Consider the following 19741-nt stretch of genomic DNA (forward strand, 5'->3'; position numbering starts at 1 on the left):
TAGTTATCTTATACTATTCACACATAATTGGATGGGTAACCCAAAATTCATTCCTGGTTTAGTACTCCTGTTAATTATGAATAATTGACAATGTCTCAACATATCCTTGTTCTGACCATTTCTGGGTTATTTGTATACAAAATGTAAAGCCTAACAATATCATAGGGATGTAAATCTAGGCTTCTTAAGATCCTTACAGACCAATAGCCAAGTAAGCACCTATAAATCTATGAATCTATGTAAATAACAAGTTGTTTAAACTTTATTCACTTGAAAAGATTTTCTTTAGCTTCACCTAGAAGCTATAGCTGTGAAGATTATTTTGGTTTAGTCCACATGCCAGGTTAACAAATTACTAAAGTTAGACTCTGCCACATTTCTTAACATACTGCAAGGGCAGGCTCCAGCAGTTAAGGAATTAATTTCATGCTTTAAAATATGTCTTGTTTGTATAAACTGCAATGTAAATTCACATTTTTGAATAAGTGTACTACAGCCATATTTTAAAGTGCATCCATAATTCCATGTAACTGCATAATATTATGTAGTCCTCAGTAATTTGCCAGGAAATCAAAAATGTTATGAGCGACAGGATTAAAATATAAAGCAAAATCAGGGACAATTGAAAAGTGTGCATGGTACTGTACAGGACAACTATTGCTACTTCTCACTGCCTTGAGAAAGAACCCTTTCTGTCTTGCTGTTATCAGTATATGTGCAGCATAGCTGCCTATTTCCTTCATTTTGTACCCTAACAAGTATTTTAATGTGGACATGACTTGCTATCAATGTATAAAATCGCTAACAACAAATTCTACTACAGGTGCATTATTAATTAACGTACAAATCTGACTGCAAAAGCTTATGTAAGTTTTGCAAAAGTAGCTGGTTCTCTTACATGTAGAATATAAAGCAAAAAAGCTTACCTTCTTCAGAACAACAAATTCATTCTCTGCATCAAAGTGTAAGTTTATTTCATCTTCATACCTGCACAAATGAAACATAGTTAACAGTCTGAGAATTAGGCAATAATGACAATAGACCAATGTTAAGTACTTATTAAAGGTATGTGGACAGACAGACAGATTATTGCAAACAATTTGTCTATGAATGATTTTTCTGCATTTAAAAAAATGAATAGTGAGCATAAAATGTAAATCTTCCGAAGTGTTTTATTGTTTTTTATTTTTTTATTATTTTTTTTTTTTTTATTTCAGATCATCCTTTTTACCCCCTTCACAATGAACCTTGCTAGTATCTTCACTACTGACACCCAATTGGTCATTTTTTTTAAAGTGTGGAAGCCAGGCAATCCTATAGCCCACTGGTTTTTGCCTGGTAATTCCAATTGGCTATCTGTTTCCAGACAGGAGTCAGGTGATATGTAGTAGTCCAGCTAACTAGCCCTGGGAGTGGCTAACATTCATTCCCTAGGAGCACAGGCTTCCCCCTCAATGACACCTTTAACATCCAGTATCAGTGTCTCTCAATGGAAAGCATTTCTACACATGTTGAATTATACTCAGCTGTTACTACAAGATGAATTGTGACAATGTGGGCTTAGCAGGCTTAAGCTCTAATGGGTAAGACTCCTGCTAGGTGCTTCCCTTGTGGCAAGCCAGACCCACCTCCCTCCCACAGGATAGGAGCCACAGGTATTTCAGTGGTCATAATTTCTGTGTGTGTGTGTGTGTGTGTGTGTGTGTGTGTGTGTGTGTGTGTGTGTGTGTGTGTGTGTGTGTGTGTGTGTGTGTGTGTGTGTGTGTGTGTCAATATCTATATAGATATTGCAATAGCTATATGACATTGATGGAAAAGACTTTGTAAAAATAAACTCTCCAGCAATATGCAAAAAACACAGTGATGGTATTTGGCTCCTAGAAAGTTAAGTAATATCCCTAACTTCAGCCTTAGAGACACTTTGGGAACCCCTCTTGTTATTACTAATCAGTTGAGATATCTAGGACTAATATTAGACCAAAACCTGTGACTCTACCAACAGACAGATGATCAGGTCAACAAGGTAAAGTCTCATACAAAATATCCAGGTCGATGAACCATTGCCATAAATGTACTCCTCCTCCCCTTAGAATGGGCTACTTTCTTTAACTGCACTTCTCTCTGTGCACAATGGTGTGCTCATTTAATTGCCTGAGAATAAAATGCTTAAATTCATACATTTAGCTAACAAGCATGAGCATTCTATGCTACTATCAGTTCAATTGTCTACCTGTTATAGCCACAGCTACTTTACTGCTCAATATACTCATTTACAAAATGCAAAATGATTGCAACTGTCTACCAGTCCTCATCAGGCTGGAGTTTAGAAAGCCTATAGTCTTAGAAATAGTAATGGTATTCAGTTATACAGATCCCATTTACACTTGGCATGTGTGAAAGACCTTACTCCGAAATAGTTCCAGTTGTTTGCAACAGTCGTCTAGACAATATTTAGAATATAGACCAACAACTGGATTCAAGAAAGAACTTAGAGGCAATCTGTTCAAAAACAGTAAATGCAAGTGCTGCAAAGACATGTGCTATGTCACACTACATCTTAGGTTCCACTTTACAGGTGGTTCCATTTCAAAATTTACAGATTTATTTGTTTTGACACGTTCTTAAGACAATTAGAGTCATGCAAATGTATTATTCCCTCCCGTTTTTGGATAGCCTTGCAACATTCACAAGCTGAATCCTGGTCCACTGCACTGTAGCAATATCTCGCAAGATTGTGAGCTGTTCAGTTTGCTTCCATGTAATTCTGTATTTATAATGAGGTTTGCATTGCATATTTTAGCTTTAATAGTGTGCACATGCTTGTAAATGTCGTTTAATGTTGTACTTATTCACTGTATTCCCTGGCTATGTTTTGTCCATGAAACCCTTGTCAAATGTGTTAATGGCAGTATTACTTTTTTCTTTGTATTCCTATGTGCATCTCTTACTTGTTACTGCCTTTATCATTGTGGCCCAGCTTAAGGCAGAAAAGGGTCACTGGACCAGTTCATTTGCCTGGTTAAAGTATTCTGATCCTAGAGTTGGTATTTATAATTTGCAGGGGGTAGGGGGTGCAGGAAAGCTTGCCCTCCTGCAAAAATCTTTACAAATGTAGATTTTTATGTTTTTTTTTTAATGTTCGAGTTTTCGGAAACTTGATCATACGGTCCTGACCATAGGAATTTTAAGTTTTTGAAAACTCAATCATCTGATAGGGATCTATATATAAATTATATATACATCTATATATATATATATATATATATATATATATATATATATATATATATATATATATATATATAGGTTTACTATCAAAATGTAGAAGTGCAGTTAAGTGAACATGGGAATACCGAATGCGTGTTGGCTGATTCCTGTATTGCCAAACTGCAATTCTTTGAACTACGAATGTCCTTTAGCGAATGACACTGTGCAGTCACTCATATGAGGTTGATGTTATGAACAGAGACTGTGGTACAGTGTGGATTGGGAAATTTACCCTTTTCTTCACTGTAGTGCGATCTCGGACTTGGAATATATAATTTGTAGGGGGATGTGGGGGGGGGCAGGGGCAGCTTGACCCCCTGCAAAAATGTGAATTAAAGTGATGTGCAGTACTGAAATGCATGCATTCACACTGCTGGGAAGCAGGCAGGTAATTGTCAGCAGGTAAATTTTCAGAAATGTTGAAACTGTTGGTTTGATCATTTCTAATTGACATGTTTTCGACATGTGTACCTTATTAGTATTCAGGAATTCAAAACTTTTTTTCGGTGTTTGTGTACAAAATGTGTTTTGATGTTTGAGATTTTGATAGTAAACCTAATATATATATATATATATATATAGAGAGAGAGAGAGAGAGAGATATGTATTGTATGAGGGGGCTTACCTCATGTCAAGGGGCGCAGGAGGTTTACATCCTGCAAAAAATAATTTTCGAGAGCACCATTCTAACTAGTGACCTCCCAATGTTTTAGATATTAGATGTTTGGGGGGTCGCATAATCATGTGTTGATTAAACAAGATGCAAATATTCACAGTAGACCCATCCTACACATACCTCCTACCTAACAGTGCTCACAAAGGTTTGATTCTTGGATCTCCTGTAGTTACAATGTTTGAATGCACTTACTTTGAAACCTCAGAAGTGCAAATTGATGATTTCTCATTTCTTCACCCCTAGCATAAGTAGAAAAGTTTTACCATCACTGACCTTGCAATATAAATGGTCCAGGAGGGGAAACAGACAGATAACATCTTTATAAGGAAAGGATTTCTGATATGCATACCATGCTTAGACTAGACTCTCCTAAATTATAATCCATTTTTCCAAGCAGTGTTGTCACAGAATATTTCAAACGGTTTAAAAATGTGTATTTAACTTGACTTTATAGTGACATTTACTATCCATATCGACATATGAAGAAATAAATTAGCTGGCTTCTCATAAGTCCTTAACAATCCAGTCTTTTTCTGTCTAAAGAGGGAGTATTAAGTATACATTCAGACTTTCTGGATTTTCTATCATGAAGACAGGAAGGCTTCAACTAATGCCTAGTACATTCTCCCCCGGATTTACTAATCTTCCATGCAGGACTAGCTTAGTCCTGCACGGAAGCAACTATTTAGGAGCAGGATGGCAGCGCGCCATGCATATTAATGAAGTGCGCTGTACGAGCTCCTAGGCTTACATGGAGCATGTAAGAGTGCAGGGGGGCATGTCTGAGAGCAGAGATCTCAGAATAAACATGCCCCCACAATGTAGAATAGCAGAAAGGGGTATGCAATGAGCAAGACCGCTCACAGGTGACCGCATATCCCCAACAACAGTCGCCCTTGTGTATAACAACAACAGAATGTATAAATAAAATGAAGAAACCTCATTTTTTTAAATCCAATTACAGCTAACCATAGGTGTGCAGGTGTGCCCATCGCTTAGCTACGGTTAATGCAGCTTAAAAGGCTGAATAGGATAACAAAGAAGATATATGCAAATGAAGCAGCATAGCAATAGTGTAGTGGGCAGAGCATTCGCCTTACAAGCAGGCATTCCGGTTCAAGTCCCACTGCAGCAGATTCCATTTTCCATGGCAAAGCACATTATGTGTAATATTTATGTTGCATAACTCACTAAATAGCATATTTTTATGAACAGGAGTACTGCAGTAAATGCTCATGTGAGGTGTCAGTGTCATAATGAATAAGGCACTAGTAAAGCAGCTGTAAGCACAAATAAGCAGTAGTAAGCATAACTAAGCACCAGTAAGTGGTCTTAAGCCCGTTTGCATGGCGGTATGCAATGCCCACACTTGCTAAGCAATTCTAAAGCTAACACTGTGTAAACATGTAACGACAGGTTAGCACCTGCTTAAAACTGATTTAAAGTGCCTTAATCACTCTGTATCCAATGGCCCGTGTTCTGCCCAGCAACAAAATAAACAGCCTCTGCAAGGCTCAAACTCTGGACTCTGCACACCGTAGACAAAGTGATTTATCACTAGGTTATACCAGATATACATACCCTTGATGTTTTCAAAAACATATTATCCAGCCCAGTCATTAAACAGTACAGAGAATGTATTCTAACATTTAGATGTATGTGTGTGTATAAATATATTAATATCTAAACAGATACAGCATATGAACATATATATATGCAAATGCCTACATCAACACATATATATGTCTGCACCTATATGTCTACATATACATAGCATGTTACATATATGTAAGCAGATATTTATCTATGTAGGTATATACGGACATAGTTTATATATATATATATATATATATATATATAGGTATATATGGACATACATGTGAATATATCAATGGGAGATTAACTAAATCATATATGTCCACATGCACCGTTAATTGGGTTGAGAGGCCCCAAACAATATACATCTTGTACGAATAGGTATACCCACCCCTCCACAGCCAAACATGTCTGCCCTGCAATACACTACCAAGTGTTACAGATCCCTTCACCAGGTCCTGACACGATCAAGATGTTAACAGTACTACATCCCACCTGTATGATGTCAGGCTGGTATTGGTAACATATAATGCAGTACACTCTGGCTCCCATTGGAAATGTAAAATGTGGAAGCTATCAACATCCCCAGGATACATATACACAAACACATATATGCAGATACATATATATATATATATATATATATATATATAGAGAGAGAGAGAGAGATACATGTGACTACACATACACACACAGAGATATGTACAGTAAGATACTTATGTAGTAGGTGCACACAATATGGAACAGCCACTATGCCTACAGTTACCCTAACAACTGGACACTGGATCGGCCACTCATACAAATGACATTTGTTGCCTGCAACATATACCCACAGAGAGGTCATAGGATAAAATACCACACACAGGTTTGCAGAAATGGAAAACCTTTATTTGTGTACTATTACAGATTTATATGCCATGTCATATAGCTGTTCAGACACTGCACTGAAATCAATATGAACAGAGTAATGCAACTGTGAAATAGTTATTCTAATACAGTAGTCTGGAAAGGTCCACAACTGTTTCTGTCCAGACCAAGCCCTTCAAATCGTACAACAATAAAGACAGACTGGGCCACAGGATACCACACAATCAACAGTAAGTAATGCAAGTGTATAGTTCAGCAGCCTCTATCTACACTCTGTATGCAATCACTAGGTGGTAAAGACTTCAGTTGACCACACGGGATGTAACTGTTACATAACAAGGCATAACTGACACCATCACAGGCACACTGACACACAGAACAGTCTGGATGGCAGGAGGCAGTAGGCCTGCAGTAACCCACTTTATGTAAGTAATGTCAGGATAGGTGAAATATATGGTACTGTACATCCAGATACCTTAAGGCAGCTCACCCCTGATATACCCACATTTTGTAACAACCTAGGTTATGTATGGTGCATTCCCCCCCAGACTCAATAATACAGGGCCATATACCACTGCTACATACACTGGCCTCTGGAGTGCATATGGACACACATGTATTATGTAGGTGAAGGCCACACATATATGGCCCCAGCCCCATCATATGTGTGGGGATACAACAGCAGTGGACTGCTGGCAGGAATGGCAGTGTGGTATATGTACATGTGCATATGTATCACTATCTGTATATCTGTAGACATAAAATGCTCTGTATATGTATATATCTGGGTGTGTATATGCATATCTATGTACATATACATACCCATCTATATATGTTGATATGTACGTGTAATTATCTATATAGATATCTGGATAATCATTTGTACATATATGTTCACCATATGTCCTGAACATGGAGTGTAGCCCTACCTCAGCCCCTATAGTCCCAACTTCGTAGTGCAAGGGGATGTCAGGTATGTATAGCAGGTATATTAGTAGACTATTGCTACTGTAATAGGGATTGTCTTAACAGACATGGTGTGTGTGGGAGGTCACATCCTCTTTTCACATGTGCACCATTGGCTACTGACAGACATCTGAAGGACATCATAGTACAGTACCGCTGCAAGCACATAATGTTCATGTGGACTACAGCAGAGATATTGGCCAATATATGTGCACGTTCTGACACACTCTGTACAGTCCAGAGGAATACACAGAACCTCTTAGGGCAGAACATGTGGACTAAGCCTGACAATATGGATGTTAACAACCATGTAGATGGGTATAATACATAACGACTGGTATTCATTCACACACCCCTGTCTGTCCTGACATATAATAACTGCTGGTACAGATGTGCCATGGCCACATACTACCCACTAGATTTTGACATACATCTGTACAGCATCCCACTGCTCTATCTGACATACATGACTGTTAATGGAGGCCCGGCAGCTGTACATCTGGCAAGTATCTGGACATAACATCTCACTGGGTAAGTACACTAAGCTGCTAGGCATGTAACAAAGCACTGTGCAGGCTACAGGCAGACTGGCTCAACACTGGTCTACATCTCCTATGGGGGAATGCACATGTACCTGCATATAAAGCAGGCTCTACAGGCATGTCACAGCACAGGGTAAGATACACCTGTGTGAAAGTGCATAACCCCAACCAATGTGAACACAGTCACAGCCACATATGGTAAGCTAGCATAATTTTACAGAACATTGACTATCTATTCAACACCATCCTCATATGTGCCACTCACACATTAAGCCTACATATACTGGGCCGCTACACAGTGTGGTCTGATGCCTGTCTGTGGTATGGGACATGTTTGTGTATGGCCCTATAAACATGTAAGCCAATACGGTTACATACAATGGAGCAGCATGTAACATCAGATAGGATGGGACCTAGAACAATAACATCTACCACAGTCTGTACACAGGCCAAAGTACATATTAACAATACATACACTGTCGACATTCACCATACGTACACAGACCTCAGTATTGTACAAACAACCACAGAATGTCCAGGATGTGTCATCAAATATAACCCCTACTGTACATAACATGTGTATCAGTCTGATATCTCACTGGCTTCTGATCAGATATGCTGACACTAATTATGGTGTACAGCACATATGCACCTCTTAATGCATGACATATGTACAAAGGTTGACAGAGTTGTGGCTTGAAGCATGTACACAGGACCAATATTGACATGTTGCTGTGATAACCTCATACATTTACTGTTGTAACAGGGTTTGTTGCAACATATGTCCTATGAGGGATATGAAGTCAGTAACTGTCACGGCTTTCACCATCTAAAGACTGCAATCTTCACACTTCCTTCTGCAGTTCACAGATAGATGCTCTGTGGATAACACATGAAACCAAAGGCACCACATGCTGCCCAGTCTGCAGATGACCCTATAGATGGGGAGTCCTCATAAATATAGAACTGACATGGCAGGTATTAAAACATGTAGGACAGCCATATCCGCACACATCCTGTTAAACCAACATTACTCCAAATGCAATATAGGCAGCACTTACAGTCTGTAGTCAGGTCAGGCACACCCCCTCCTGTGTGATGGCCTGTTTCCACAGTGTATGTTGTCAGAGGTAAATCCCCAATCCATCTGAGATGCTGTTTGTTAAACAACAAATTGAGTTCCTGCTCACAGTGAATGAAAAGGCCCAACACCAACATGATGTTCCTAGATATTGGAGTGTGATTCCATGCAATTGGCTTTGGGAATGTTCCCACAGCTGTTCCACATGCAATCAGCTAGGGGAGGGCTGCAATTCCTGCAGAGGCCATCAGCTGATCATGAGCATCACTTAAAATACACATGCTGCTGCCTAAGCAAAGCAGGTGTAGGTCTCCACATCTACCAGTGAGGGAGTGAGAGAGGCAGACAGAGGCAAAGACAAGTCAGGGAGGGGTGGGAAAGTAAAACTTAAGCATGTTTGTGTCACACACCTACCAGCACAGGTGCTATCACAGTTCTATGCAGTTATGGGATGCACCACCTAGGTTACCTGCTGTAGAGTCCTTAGAATATATATGTGATGGTGAGTGACATCTTCTGCAACAGGGATATGGTAGCTGTACAGTAGGTGTAGTACACTTGCCTGTCCGCATGAACAGGTGCCAGCATCAACACAGCTACACTCTCACAGGGACGCACACACATTGACACACTTGGCAGGGCCAGGAATACAACTCATCACTAGCGAGATTGCCACAATACAGTACTGTGCAGGTATCACATGCACCACATGGGTCATATGGAGGATATATGAGCAAAGGGTATGGGGAGGTGTCTGACATCAGACAGCATGCTTCAGTATGCCAATGGGGGTTGTAGTGAGTGTGGATATGATCATATTCGTCATACAACACACACACAAACACACAGGGTGCCAGTACTGACATGCATGGGTGCATTTCTGCATTGGTGTGTGGTGGTTGACTGTGCCAGATGGCTATACAAGGCTAAGTGATGGGTATACCTTGGCATCAGGCCACATGACAATGGTCTGCATTGTGGCTCAGGGCTGTAGTTTCTCATTTGTCCACACAGGTGAGTATTGTATCCACCATCCAGTCACCTGGGTGCCTATTGCATGTGGCCAATGCTGTGCACTGCTTGCCATGTATGTGTTCCTTAGTCCATGACATGGATTGTGTCTGGGATGTGCACACCTCCCACATGCATGTACAGTGACACATTGAACCGTATCTGGGGTGTCTGGCCCATGTTGTGTACACAGATTATCATCAGATGTGCCAGTCTTGGCCACCTGAGGTGGGAAATGGTAATGGACAGCAGGTTTACCCTTCACCTACATTGATAGCATGCTAATGGCATTCCCTGGTGTCAGTGGCATCTGTCCATACAGGGCATGTTTTCAGGCATGGTATGTCCTTGTGGGTCACATTTGATGGCACCACAGGTGTTGCAGGTGTCCAGTGGGGAACATGAGGAAGGTGCACTGTCTGCATGTATGTGCCTATTGGACAGATGGACAGGATGCCATGCCCTCTGTATCCCACTGCAATCACTCCATAGTTACTATCAGTGGCCAATATGCAGTGTACTACCCACATATTTGTTGTTGCCTAGGCAAGTGTGCATGCGTGTGTGTGTGTGTGTGTGTGTGTGTGTGTGTGTGTGTGTGTGTGTGTGTGTGTATGAGACATGGGTTGAAAGTGTGCTGTGGTTAATACTGGGGTTGATAACTGCGAATGCCTGGCCTTGATGTCACATGTATGTGTATGGATTTACACCCCAGTCTCTCGGCTATTTCACATCTGTTATCACTGTATAGTGGACATTGTGATATATACTAGGGCCACCATATAAGAAATTTGCAAAACCTGCTCCACATTCGGACCAGGTGTCATACACTCACACCCACCTCAATAGGATATGAGTTACAAACACAGACACACACACACACACACACACACACACCCCTGTCATGTCTGGGATTAGAACCCATACCTAACTAGTTTATTACACTACAACACTACACAGTTATAGTACATGCCACAGAGATTACTGGTGTACTTCTTCCCCAAAAGGTTTATATCACATTGGATGACATCAGCAGGACTGCCAAAGTAGGCTATTCGAATTGTAGTGAGTGTGGCTAGGCTAAAATGCATTGCTCCCTACACAGACAGTGAAACACACACAAAACATCCACAACTGACATGTGTGGATATAGAACCCCTGACAGAGGACTATATCACACTACAGCATGGAGCTGTTAATAGGATGCACCATGGGGATTACATTATATCACATTGGATGACATTAGCAGGATTGCCAAAGTAGGGCATTCAAATTGTAGTGAGTGTAACTATCCTAAAAAGCATTGCTATCTACACAGAGTCAGACACACACACACACACACACACACACACACACACACACACACACACACACACACACACACACACACACACACACACACACACACACACACACACACACTTGCCAAGTCTGGGATTAGAACTCCTACCTAACTAGTTTATCACACTACAGCAGTACACAGTTATGGTACATGTTACAGAGATTACTGGGCTACAACATTCCCAGAGGTGTATTTCTAGGTGGATGACATCAGCAGCCTTACAAAAGTAGAGCATTTCAATTGTAGCGAGTATGACCACCCTAAAAAGCATTGCTCTCTACACAGACAGAGTGAGACGAACACACACACTTACCAAGTCTGGAATTATAACTCCTACCTAAGTAGTTTATCATACTACAGCAGTACGCAGTTATGGCATGCACTACAGAGATTACTGGGCTGCAACTTTTCCAGAAGTGTATTTCTAGGTGAATGACATCAGCAGCCTTACCAAAGTAGAACATTTCAATTGTAGGGAGTGTGACCACCCTAAAAAGCATTGCTCTCTACACAGACAGACACACAAACACACACACACTTGCCAAGTCTGAGATTAGAACTCCTACCTAACTAGTTTATCACACTACAGCAGTACACAGTTATGGCATGTGCTATGGGGATTACTTGGCTATGGCCTTCCCAGAGGTGTATTTCTAGGTGGATGACAGCAGCCTTACCAAAGAAGAGCATTTCAATTGTAGGGAGTGTGACCACCCTAAAAAGCATTGCTTTCTACAGAGACAGAGTCAGACAGATACACACACGCACACTCACACACACACACACACACACACACACACACACACACACACACACACACACAGTTGCCAAGTCTGGGATTAGAAGTCCAACCTAACTAGTTTATCACACTACAGCAGAATGCAGTTATGGCATGCGCTACAGAGATTACTTGGCTACAACCATCCCAGAGGTGTATTTCTAAGTGAATGACATCAGCAGCCTTACCAAAGTAGAGCATTTCAATTGTAAGGAGTGTGACCACCCTAAAAAACATTGCTCTCTACACAGACAGACAGACACACCACAAACACACAATTGCCATGTCTGGGATTGGAACTCCTACCTAACTAGTTTATCACATTGCAGCAGTACACAGTTATGGGGATGCACCACAGAGATTACTGGGCTACAATTCTCCCAAAGGTGTATTTCACAGTGGATGACCTCAGCATGCTTATCATAGTAGGGCTATAGGGAGGGCAGTGTGTGTGTGCATGGGCAATAACCCATTCATCTAGGGGTTGACACACCACATGCGGGCACAAACAGGGCCATATTTCACAGGTACGTGTATACAGCTGCTAGATGACTACTTCCCTGTACAGTCATGTGGCACAGCTAGCACATGCACCACATAGTCTGTAATGCAGACAAATACCGGTGGCTAGTATCTGCAGTGAGTGACATCTGACCCTCCTGTGGATGTGGCCCTTTGGCTGTGTGCTGGGTGGGATAGGCCTGGATGGCTCCTTGTCACAGTCACCCTATTCCACACATCTATGTACGTCTACCTTTGGCTTATCATAGTGTGTTCTCCTTACATAAATGCCTGTATTCCTATCCACTGTTTGTGCAAAGCATGAGTGGTGCATACTGAGGAGTGTCTGCACTAACACCTGTGACTGCCAGATATGCCTGGTCCACTGGTATTCGCAGGCATGGCCTTCATGTGTTTGTGTGTGAGCATACCCAGTATGCCCGTATGTATTGAATGTGTGGATTGAGTCTGGGTAGTTTGTACTGCAGTGCTGACCTTTGTGTTTTACACTTACAGGTAGCATGCTGTCTCTGCAGGGTATCCGTCGATCATTTGGCATTGACTTTTACTACATTTCTGCATAGGATGGGGGGGGCACACCCAACTATTTCTACATTTCTACACAGGATTGGGGGGGCATACCTGACTGTTACTTCATTTCTATGTAGGAAGGGGGGCACACCTGACTATTTCTACATTTCTACACAGGATTGGGGGGCAAACCTGACTGTTACTACATTTCTATGTAGGATGGGCTCACACCTGACTATTTCTACATTTCTACACAGGATTGGTGGGCACACCTGACTGTTACTACATTTCTACATAGGATGGGGGGGCACACCTGACTATTTCTACATTTCTGCACAGGATTGGGGGGGCACACCTGACTGTTACTACATTTCTACGTAGGATGGGGGGGACACCTGACTATTTTTACATTTCTACACAGGTTTGGGGGGGCACCCCTGACTGTTACTACATTTCTATGTAGGATGGGGGGCACACCTGAGTATTTCTACATTTCTACACAGGATTGGGGGGCACACCTGACTGTTATTACATTACTACATAGGATGGGGGGTTAAACCTGACTATTTCTACATTTCTACACAGGATTGGGGGCACACCTGACTGTTACTACATTTCTATGTAGGATGGGGGGACATACCTGACTATTTCTACATTTCTACACAGACTTGAGGGTCACACCTGACTGTTACTTCATTTCTATGTAGGATGGGGGGCACACCTGACTATTTCTACATTTCTACACAGGATTGGGGGAGGCACACCTGACTGTTATTACACTACTACGTAGAATGGGGGGGGGCACACCTGACACTTGTACACATTTGCTAGGGCTGTACTGGTATGTCATGTACTCCATTTCTTCTGTAGTCTTACCTATCATGCTGACTAGAGGCATACCAGTGTACTACAGATCTTAGCTTTTATTTACCTATATATTAATTTTGGGCTTCCTCCCCTTCAGAACTGACATCCCACTGCCTGACCTGCTGTACTCTGTCTATGTAGGGCTGAGGGGGTTACCCATAGGCCTCATTCAGAGGCCATTGCACAGCCTTTGTTTGTGTTTGTCTACACCTGTCCTGCTGGCTGTAACTGTTGTTGGGTATGTGAACCCCCCGACTGGCATGTGTAAGTCACATAACTTGTGGGTCAGTATTGAGGGTGATGCTGCAGAGCTGCCTATGTCAGATGCACATAGTACACTCCCTACACATGGTTAAGCACAGGTAGTGTAATGTTTGGCATCCCTTTTACTGTATGTAAGAGTCAGAGAGAGGTGTTATTCCCTGGGTCTCTCCTGTGTCAGTGTATGTGCTATGCGCTGCTTCTTTGCCAGGGCCAGGATATACTAGGCACACCTCCTTCTGCCTACTGGGGCAGACTCATGTTGTTCCTCCTTCAGGAGACTCTGTGCCTGTGCAGGCCTTGGAAATGGTGGGGGGCTGTGTGGGCCTGCCCCATGCTGTTCCTGCTGCAACTGTTTCCACAGGATCATATTGTGTGGCATGGTACATACAAGAACAATTTGGGTACATGTAGCTGGTGAGTACTGCAAGGCTCCACCAGATGTGTCCAGGCACTGGAACCATGACTTGAGCATCCCAAACACACACTCTACTATAATTCTGGTCTGTGTGTGTGCCTCATTATGGAGTTCTTGTTCGGGTGTGTGTGCATTTCTGATGGGTGTCATCAGCCATGGCTTCAGTGCATATCCAGCATCCCCCACTAGGTGACCATCAGGGATGTCCCCATTGGCAAATCTCTGGTACAGCTGCATCAGATGCCAGATGTGGGAATCATGATAGCTTCCAGGGCAGCCAGCACACACATTCATTATTATGTCCTGGGCATTGCACACTACCTGGCAGTTGATGGAGGGGAAGCCCTTGTGGTTAATGTAGACCCTAACCCGCTCACCGGGTGGTGCTTTGATGCATATGTACATGGAGTTTATAGCACCCACTACCTCAGGGTATTCTGCTATTTGGTGGAGCAGTTGCATATTGCTGGCCAATGCCTTAAGAGTGTTGGGAAATATACGTGCTCACCGACATGTGCTGACATGGCATCCAGGAACTGGTGGAGTACCCTGGATGGTGATGCCTATGAAATCCCCATCATATCCCCAGTTGGCTTTTGGAAGGTACCTGTAGCTAATATTCATAGGCCTATACATACCTTGGTATCCATTGGGATGGGTTCCCCTCTGTTAGTTCTGTGTGTCAGTCGTGGCCGGCACAGCTCAACAATTTGCTGTAGGAGGTCCCTGTTCACCCTATAGCGATCCACTGTCTCCAGCTCATGTAGCCCCTGGTAGGTTACCCTGAGTCTGTTTACTCTTCTCCATCTCCTCACTGGGGGTTGGTCGACAGCATTCACATCCTCACCATCCTCAGCCTCTTCCACAAGTTGTTGTATGATAGCTATTGCAGCCCCTATCATTTTGCTGTTGTGAGTGTTAAAAGTTCCCCGCTTGTTTATACCGGTGGTGTAGAGTGTGGGAAAAACCAGAGGGGATGGTGTTTGCATCATTTATAGTAGTGTTCTGGGCTGGACTGATCTGCTGCCTGTGTAATTGTCTGATTCTGATACATTTCACCTGACAGCTATGCTAGTTCTCCTTGATTACCTTACTGCTGCTGTTTTCCCTTCCCATTGCCTTCATGTTTAAGCCCGGGGTGCACTGCCCAAACAGAGTGCATAAATGTGCACAGTGCTGCTATTTCCTGGTTTAACTTTTTTTCTGCCTTTAAAACCTGGCGCACAGTGCACACCCACTTAGGCAATGTAAAGACTACTAGGTAGGTTTAGACACACCCTTGAGCTTAGCTGTGCTAAGCTAGGAGCAAACCCAGACCACAGGGCTTCAGTCCACTTACAGTATGCCTGACACACACCCCATTATGTCACCTACCTCCTAGGCTTGCACCAAGCTATTCCTACTCTTACACTATTGGGACCTGACACACATGTTGGGGAAAACTGGGATTCACTATCATTCCCCTCATTTGCATAGGGTTGCCTGCTAATGCACAGTTACATGTCTCACACTGAGCCTCCCCCCTTAGCAACCACTACTCACTGGCCAGGTTGTCTTCTGCCTGCCATTGACTTGCATGGCAGGATACTGACTTTAGTTAGAATACTTAATTTAGGTTAATTTTGTTATTTCTCCCCCGATCCCATTTGTGCGCTGCTGCCCTACGCTTAAACAGCCAAGATCGGCTAAAAAAAAATAAAAGCTGATTTTTGTATTTTTTTCACTGTTTGCAATGGCAATGGCCTGCTACTTGGCAATTGGCATGCTTACTACATGATATGCAGCCTTTATTTGGAGCTGTCACAGCTCTGTTTTGGAGTTTGCAGAAATGTACTCAGTTACTAACAGAGTTCATTTCTGCAGATTACACTAGTCCTGCATGGCCGGTTGCAAGCTTCCTGGATTGCAAAATCACCTCATTTGCATAGATTTCTCCTGCAAACGTGGTGATTTGTATACAGGGGCTTAGTCCATGCAGGATTAGTGCAGGAGCGCTCATGCATGGCCCTGCAGGCTGTTCCTGGATCGCACGGCAGATATATTGCCTGCTAGAGCTCCTGCACTGATCTTGCATGCTGTGCAAGGTATAGAGAATCCATAGGTCTGTCTTTAGTGCATCCGCTTATAATATCATTGCAAATTATTACACATAATGGGATTACTATCCTTATTGGACTAGTCAACCGGTATGACTTACAGCCTTATTTTAAGTTACTTCACCTTAGACACTGCTATACTATAACATGGTCACTGGAATGTTATATCCTTAATGAGATGTCTAAGATTCACCACCATATCACAACCCTGTTTCATCACCAAGACTGTCTCTCTAGTTGTGTTTCAAAGGCTTTCCTGTCATTGTCTCAATCCTTTCAACAGCACTCTTAGTAAAATTAGATCTCTTGCTTCTCTCTCCTTGTTCATTCACAACTTAACATATCCTCCCCAAAAGTTCTAAATTTAAATGTCCTGCTAGTCATGTAATGCAGTAATAGATAGTCTATCACAGGTATCTATGCATTGGTTGATCTAATTGTTTCTAACTCTGTCTGTTGAAAAATATTACCTGCAGTTATTCCTTTATTTGTTCATTCATTCATTTATTTATTTATTAATGTATGGTACTATTTTGTTGGCTCATGTTATATTAAGTTGGTTATCTATATATAGCTACATTTTAAGTCTGTAGCTTAGGAGATGTTTTCTTATTGACCATTTATTTCTTTCCCTTGTTGTGATTTGAAAAAAGGTGTTCGAAAGACCTATTCTAGAGCCTATGTTATAAAAGAATATAAATATAATTAAAATACTATTTGATTTACATGTGTTGTCCAGACTTTATTTCTCCACAGTCCATCAGAACTGGCTGCTTTAACTCAGTAGTTGTAAGAAGCAGGAATCTACTTGTTCTCCTTGTTTCCTGAAGTCACTAAGCCAGGAAACTACTTTCTTCTAAGGAGATTTTCTCCAAAATCCTCTACTGAAAATTCTCCTTCTATGATTTGCAATGTCTCACAAACAATGCTAGTTGCAAAAAAAAAGTGTAAAATGCTAAAGTTTTTCATTACGCTACGGGTTACACACTGGTACTAGAAAATCTGCAGAGGTATGAAAGACAAATGGTATTTTATTCACCAAAATTTACTAATGTTATAGTCAAACAAAGGGTTAAAATCCTATAAGTGTACAAGATATATGCAAAGCATCAGTGAGAGAATTGTTCATCTGCCTGAAATCTTTCGTGTAATGTTTAAAGAGTTCACAATAGTCCACTATTTAGTAATACTGCGCAATCAATGGCAATTATTGAATATTAATAGGTTCATAGGTAATTACTAGGCTAATGAACCTAGGCAGTCCTTTTAAGCCTAGCTATGCTTCCCAAAGGTGAGAATTAACCATGTACATTGTGTCTATAGGGTAAATACCATCGCTATTATACTAGCCCCCAATTATGCTTATAATATTTTCGCAATATTTCAAAGTAACAATATTTATGTAGAAAGAGTATTTCAAATGGAAAACTGAGTACACTAAAGCTGTGTATAAGGTGGCACCATTTTTTACACATAGGTGACACAGCTTTTACGATATTAATGCAGATATAAAAATAATGTTAATATTCATAACTGTTTCGTAAAATGAACACTTACGTGTCAGAATGTCATCACACTACCCTGTATGTTTTAATGATATTTTTACTAATTCATATTGCTGCTATACACCAACCCCATTTTACGTTATTAATGTAAACATGGAAACAATGTGTGCATCATGGAACACACTGAGGAGCAGGGATCTGGATTTTCAGGCATCTAGCTGTGATGTAAAAGATAAAATTAGGCAGACTATCACCTGCTGAACAAGTAATGGTGGTGTGTTGCTTAGCATAACATTTCCTAGAAAGCAGACAGATAAGTAAGTTTATAAAAGAGTTGTAAAAAGATATCCTTGTATGGACTGTGTTGCACAGAAGAACATTCACCAAGGTGGAGTAGTCAGTCTCCTTGATCCCCCTCAGTTTAGATGAGATGGTAATTATTTATTCTGTGAAGTCACTGGCAATAACACTGATATTTTTATGAGTCTTTCTTGCACTTGACTACTAAGGAAAATGGCTAAAAGTTCTGATTATGTAAATGGGCAACAAGTGTATCTCCTTTACTTACTGAGTGTCTGTGTCTGCTAATTATCCCACACAAAAGGGAGGGCTCAGCATGTTATAATATGTTACAGTATAGTGCAGTACAGAGCATTTCATATAATAGTCATAGGGATGGCAGTGCTGAGAACTGATACAGCTGCAAGAAATAACTTTCATCTCTTTCTCTGGATAGCCCATTCTTACTACCTCATTTAGTGCCTTCAGTGGTCACTACTCTCTCCTTTCAGCTAGAGGTTGATCTGGTATTGTTGTGGCAAATGAGTGCTAGCTGATGTGATGTGCTAGTCAAGTCCATAACTATAACCAGATCTATACCAGTAGAGCACTGTTGAATGGGGTACTGATACTGCCTTCAGTGTGTGCACCACGTTCTGTAGGTTCCTTGTGTGCCTCATATGACAACAGTGTTGTATAGGGTTTATGAATCATGCTACTGTCATGACTGTAGACTAAATGTAAAGGACTCAACCCTGTATGGGATTAAACACTGTCTATGAACACGCCACCTCCTGCCCCTTATCATCGCCCACTCTCCTTCAAAAGAACCTTACTCCTCCTGGTTGTCAAGATAAACACTGTAAAAATTCTGCACACACACATGTATATTTTTAATATTATTGTGCCTGTCTAAATGCATCAGATGAAATTCTGATGTTGTCGTGTATGTCTTTAGCCTGGATCATGCTTAAAAAGAGTCTTTGGATCAGCTCTCCTTCCCAGTTAAGTATGACCTGCATCTACAGCAGACATATTTTTTTTCAAGGATGGAAATTAAATTTATTTTTCGTGTTTTTTTTCTTATGGCTACTATCTAATAGCCAAAGTAAACCTTTTCTCTTGGAGGACTTATATATTAACTAGCAGTTATAGAT

The 19741-nt window shown here is 41.4% G+C and overlaps 1 protein-coding gene across 1 annotated transcript in view; it reads right to left on the reverse strand.

Annotated features, from left to right (window-relative positions):
* Positions 1–19741, reverse strand: part of LOC122811779 (keratin, type II cytoskeletal cochleal-like) — a 328300-nt gene that overhangs the window by 240836 nt on the left and 67723 nt on the right. Inside the window, exon 3 of the mRNA XM_044083839.1 lies at positions 927–987. Within this exon, the coding sequence (XP_043939774.1) occupies positions 927–987 (61 nt within the window). The remainder of the gene's footprint in view (positions 1–926; positions 988–19741) is intronic.

Source organism: Protopterus annectens, chromosome 9.part0 (genome assembly GCF_019279795.1).
Source record: "Protopterus annectens isolate FY-2018-M chromosome 9.part0, PAN1.0, whole genome shotgun sequence".
Taxonomy (NCBI): Eukaryota; Metazoa; Chordata; order Ceratodontiformes; family Protopteridae; genus Protopterus; species Protopterus annectens.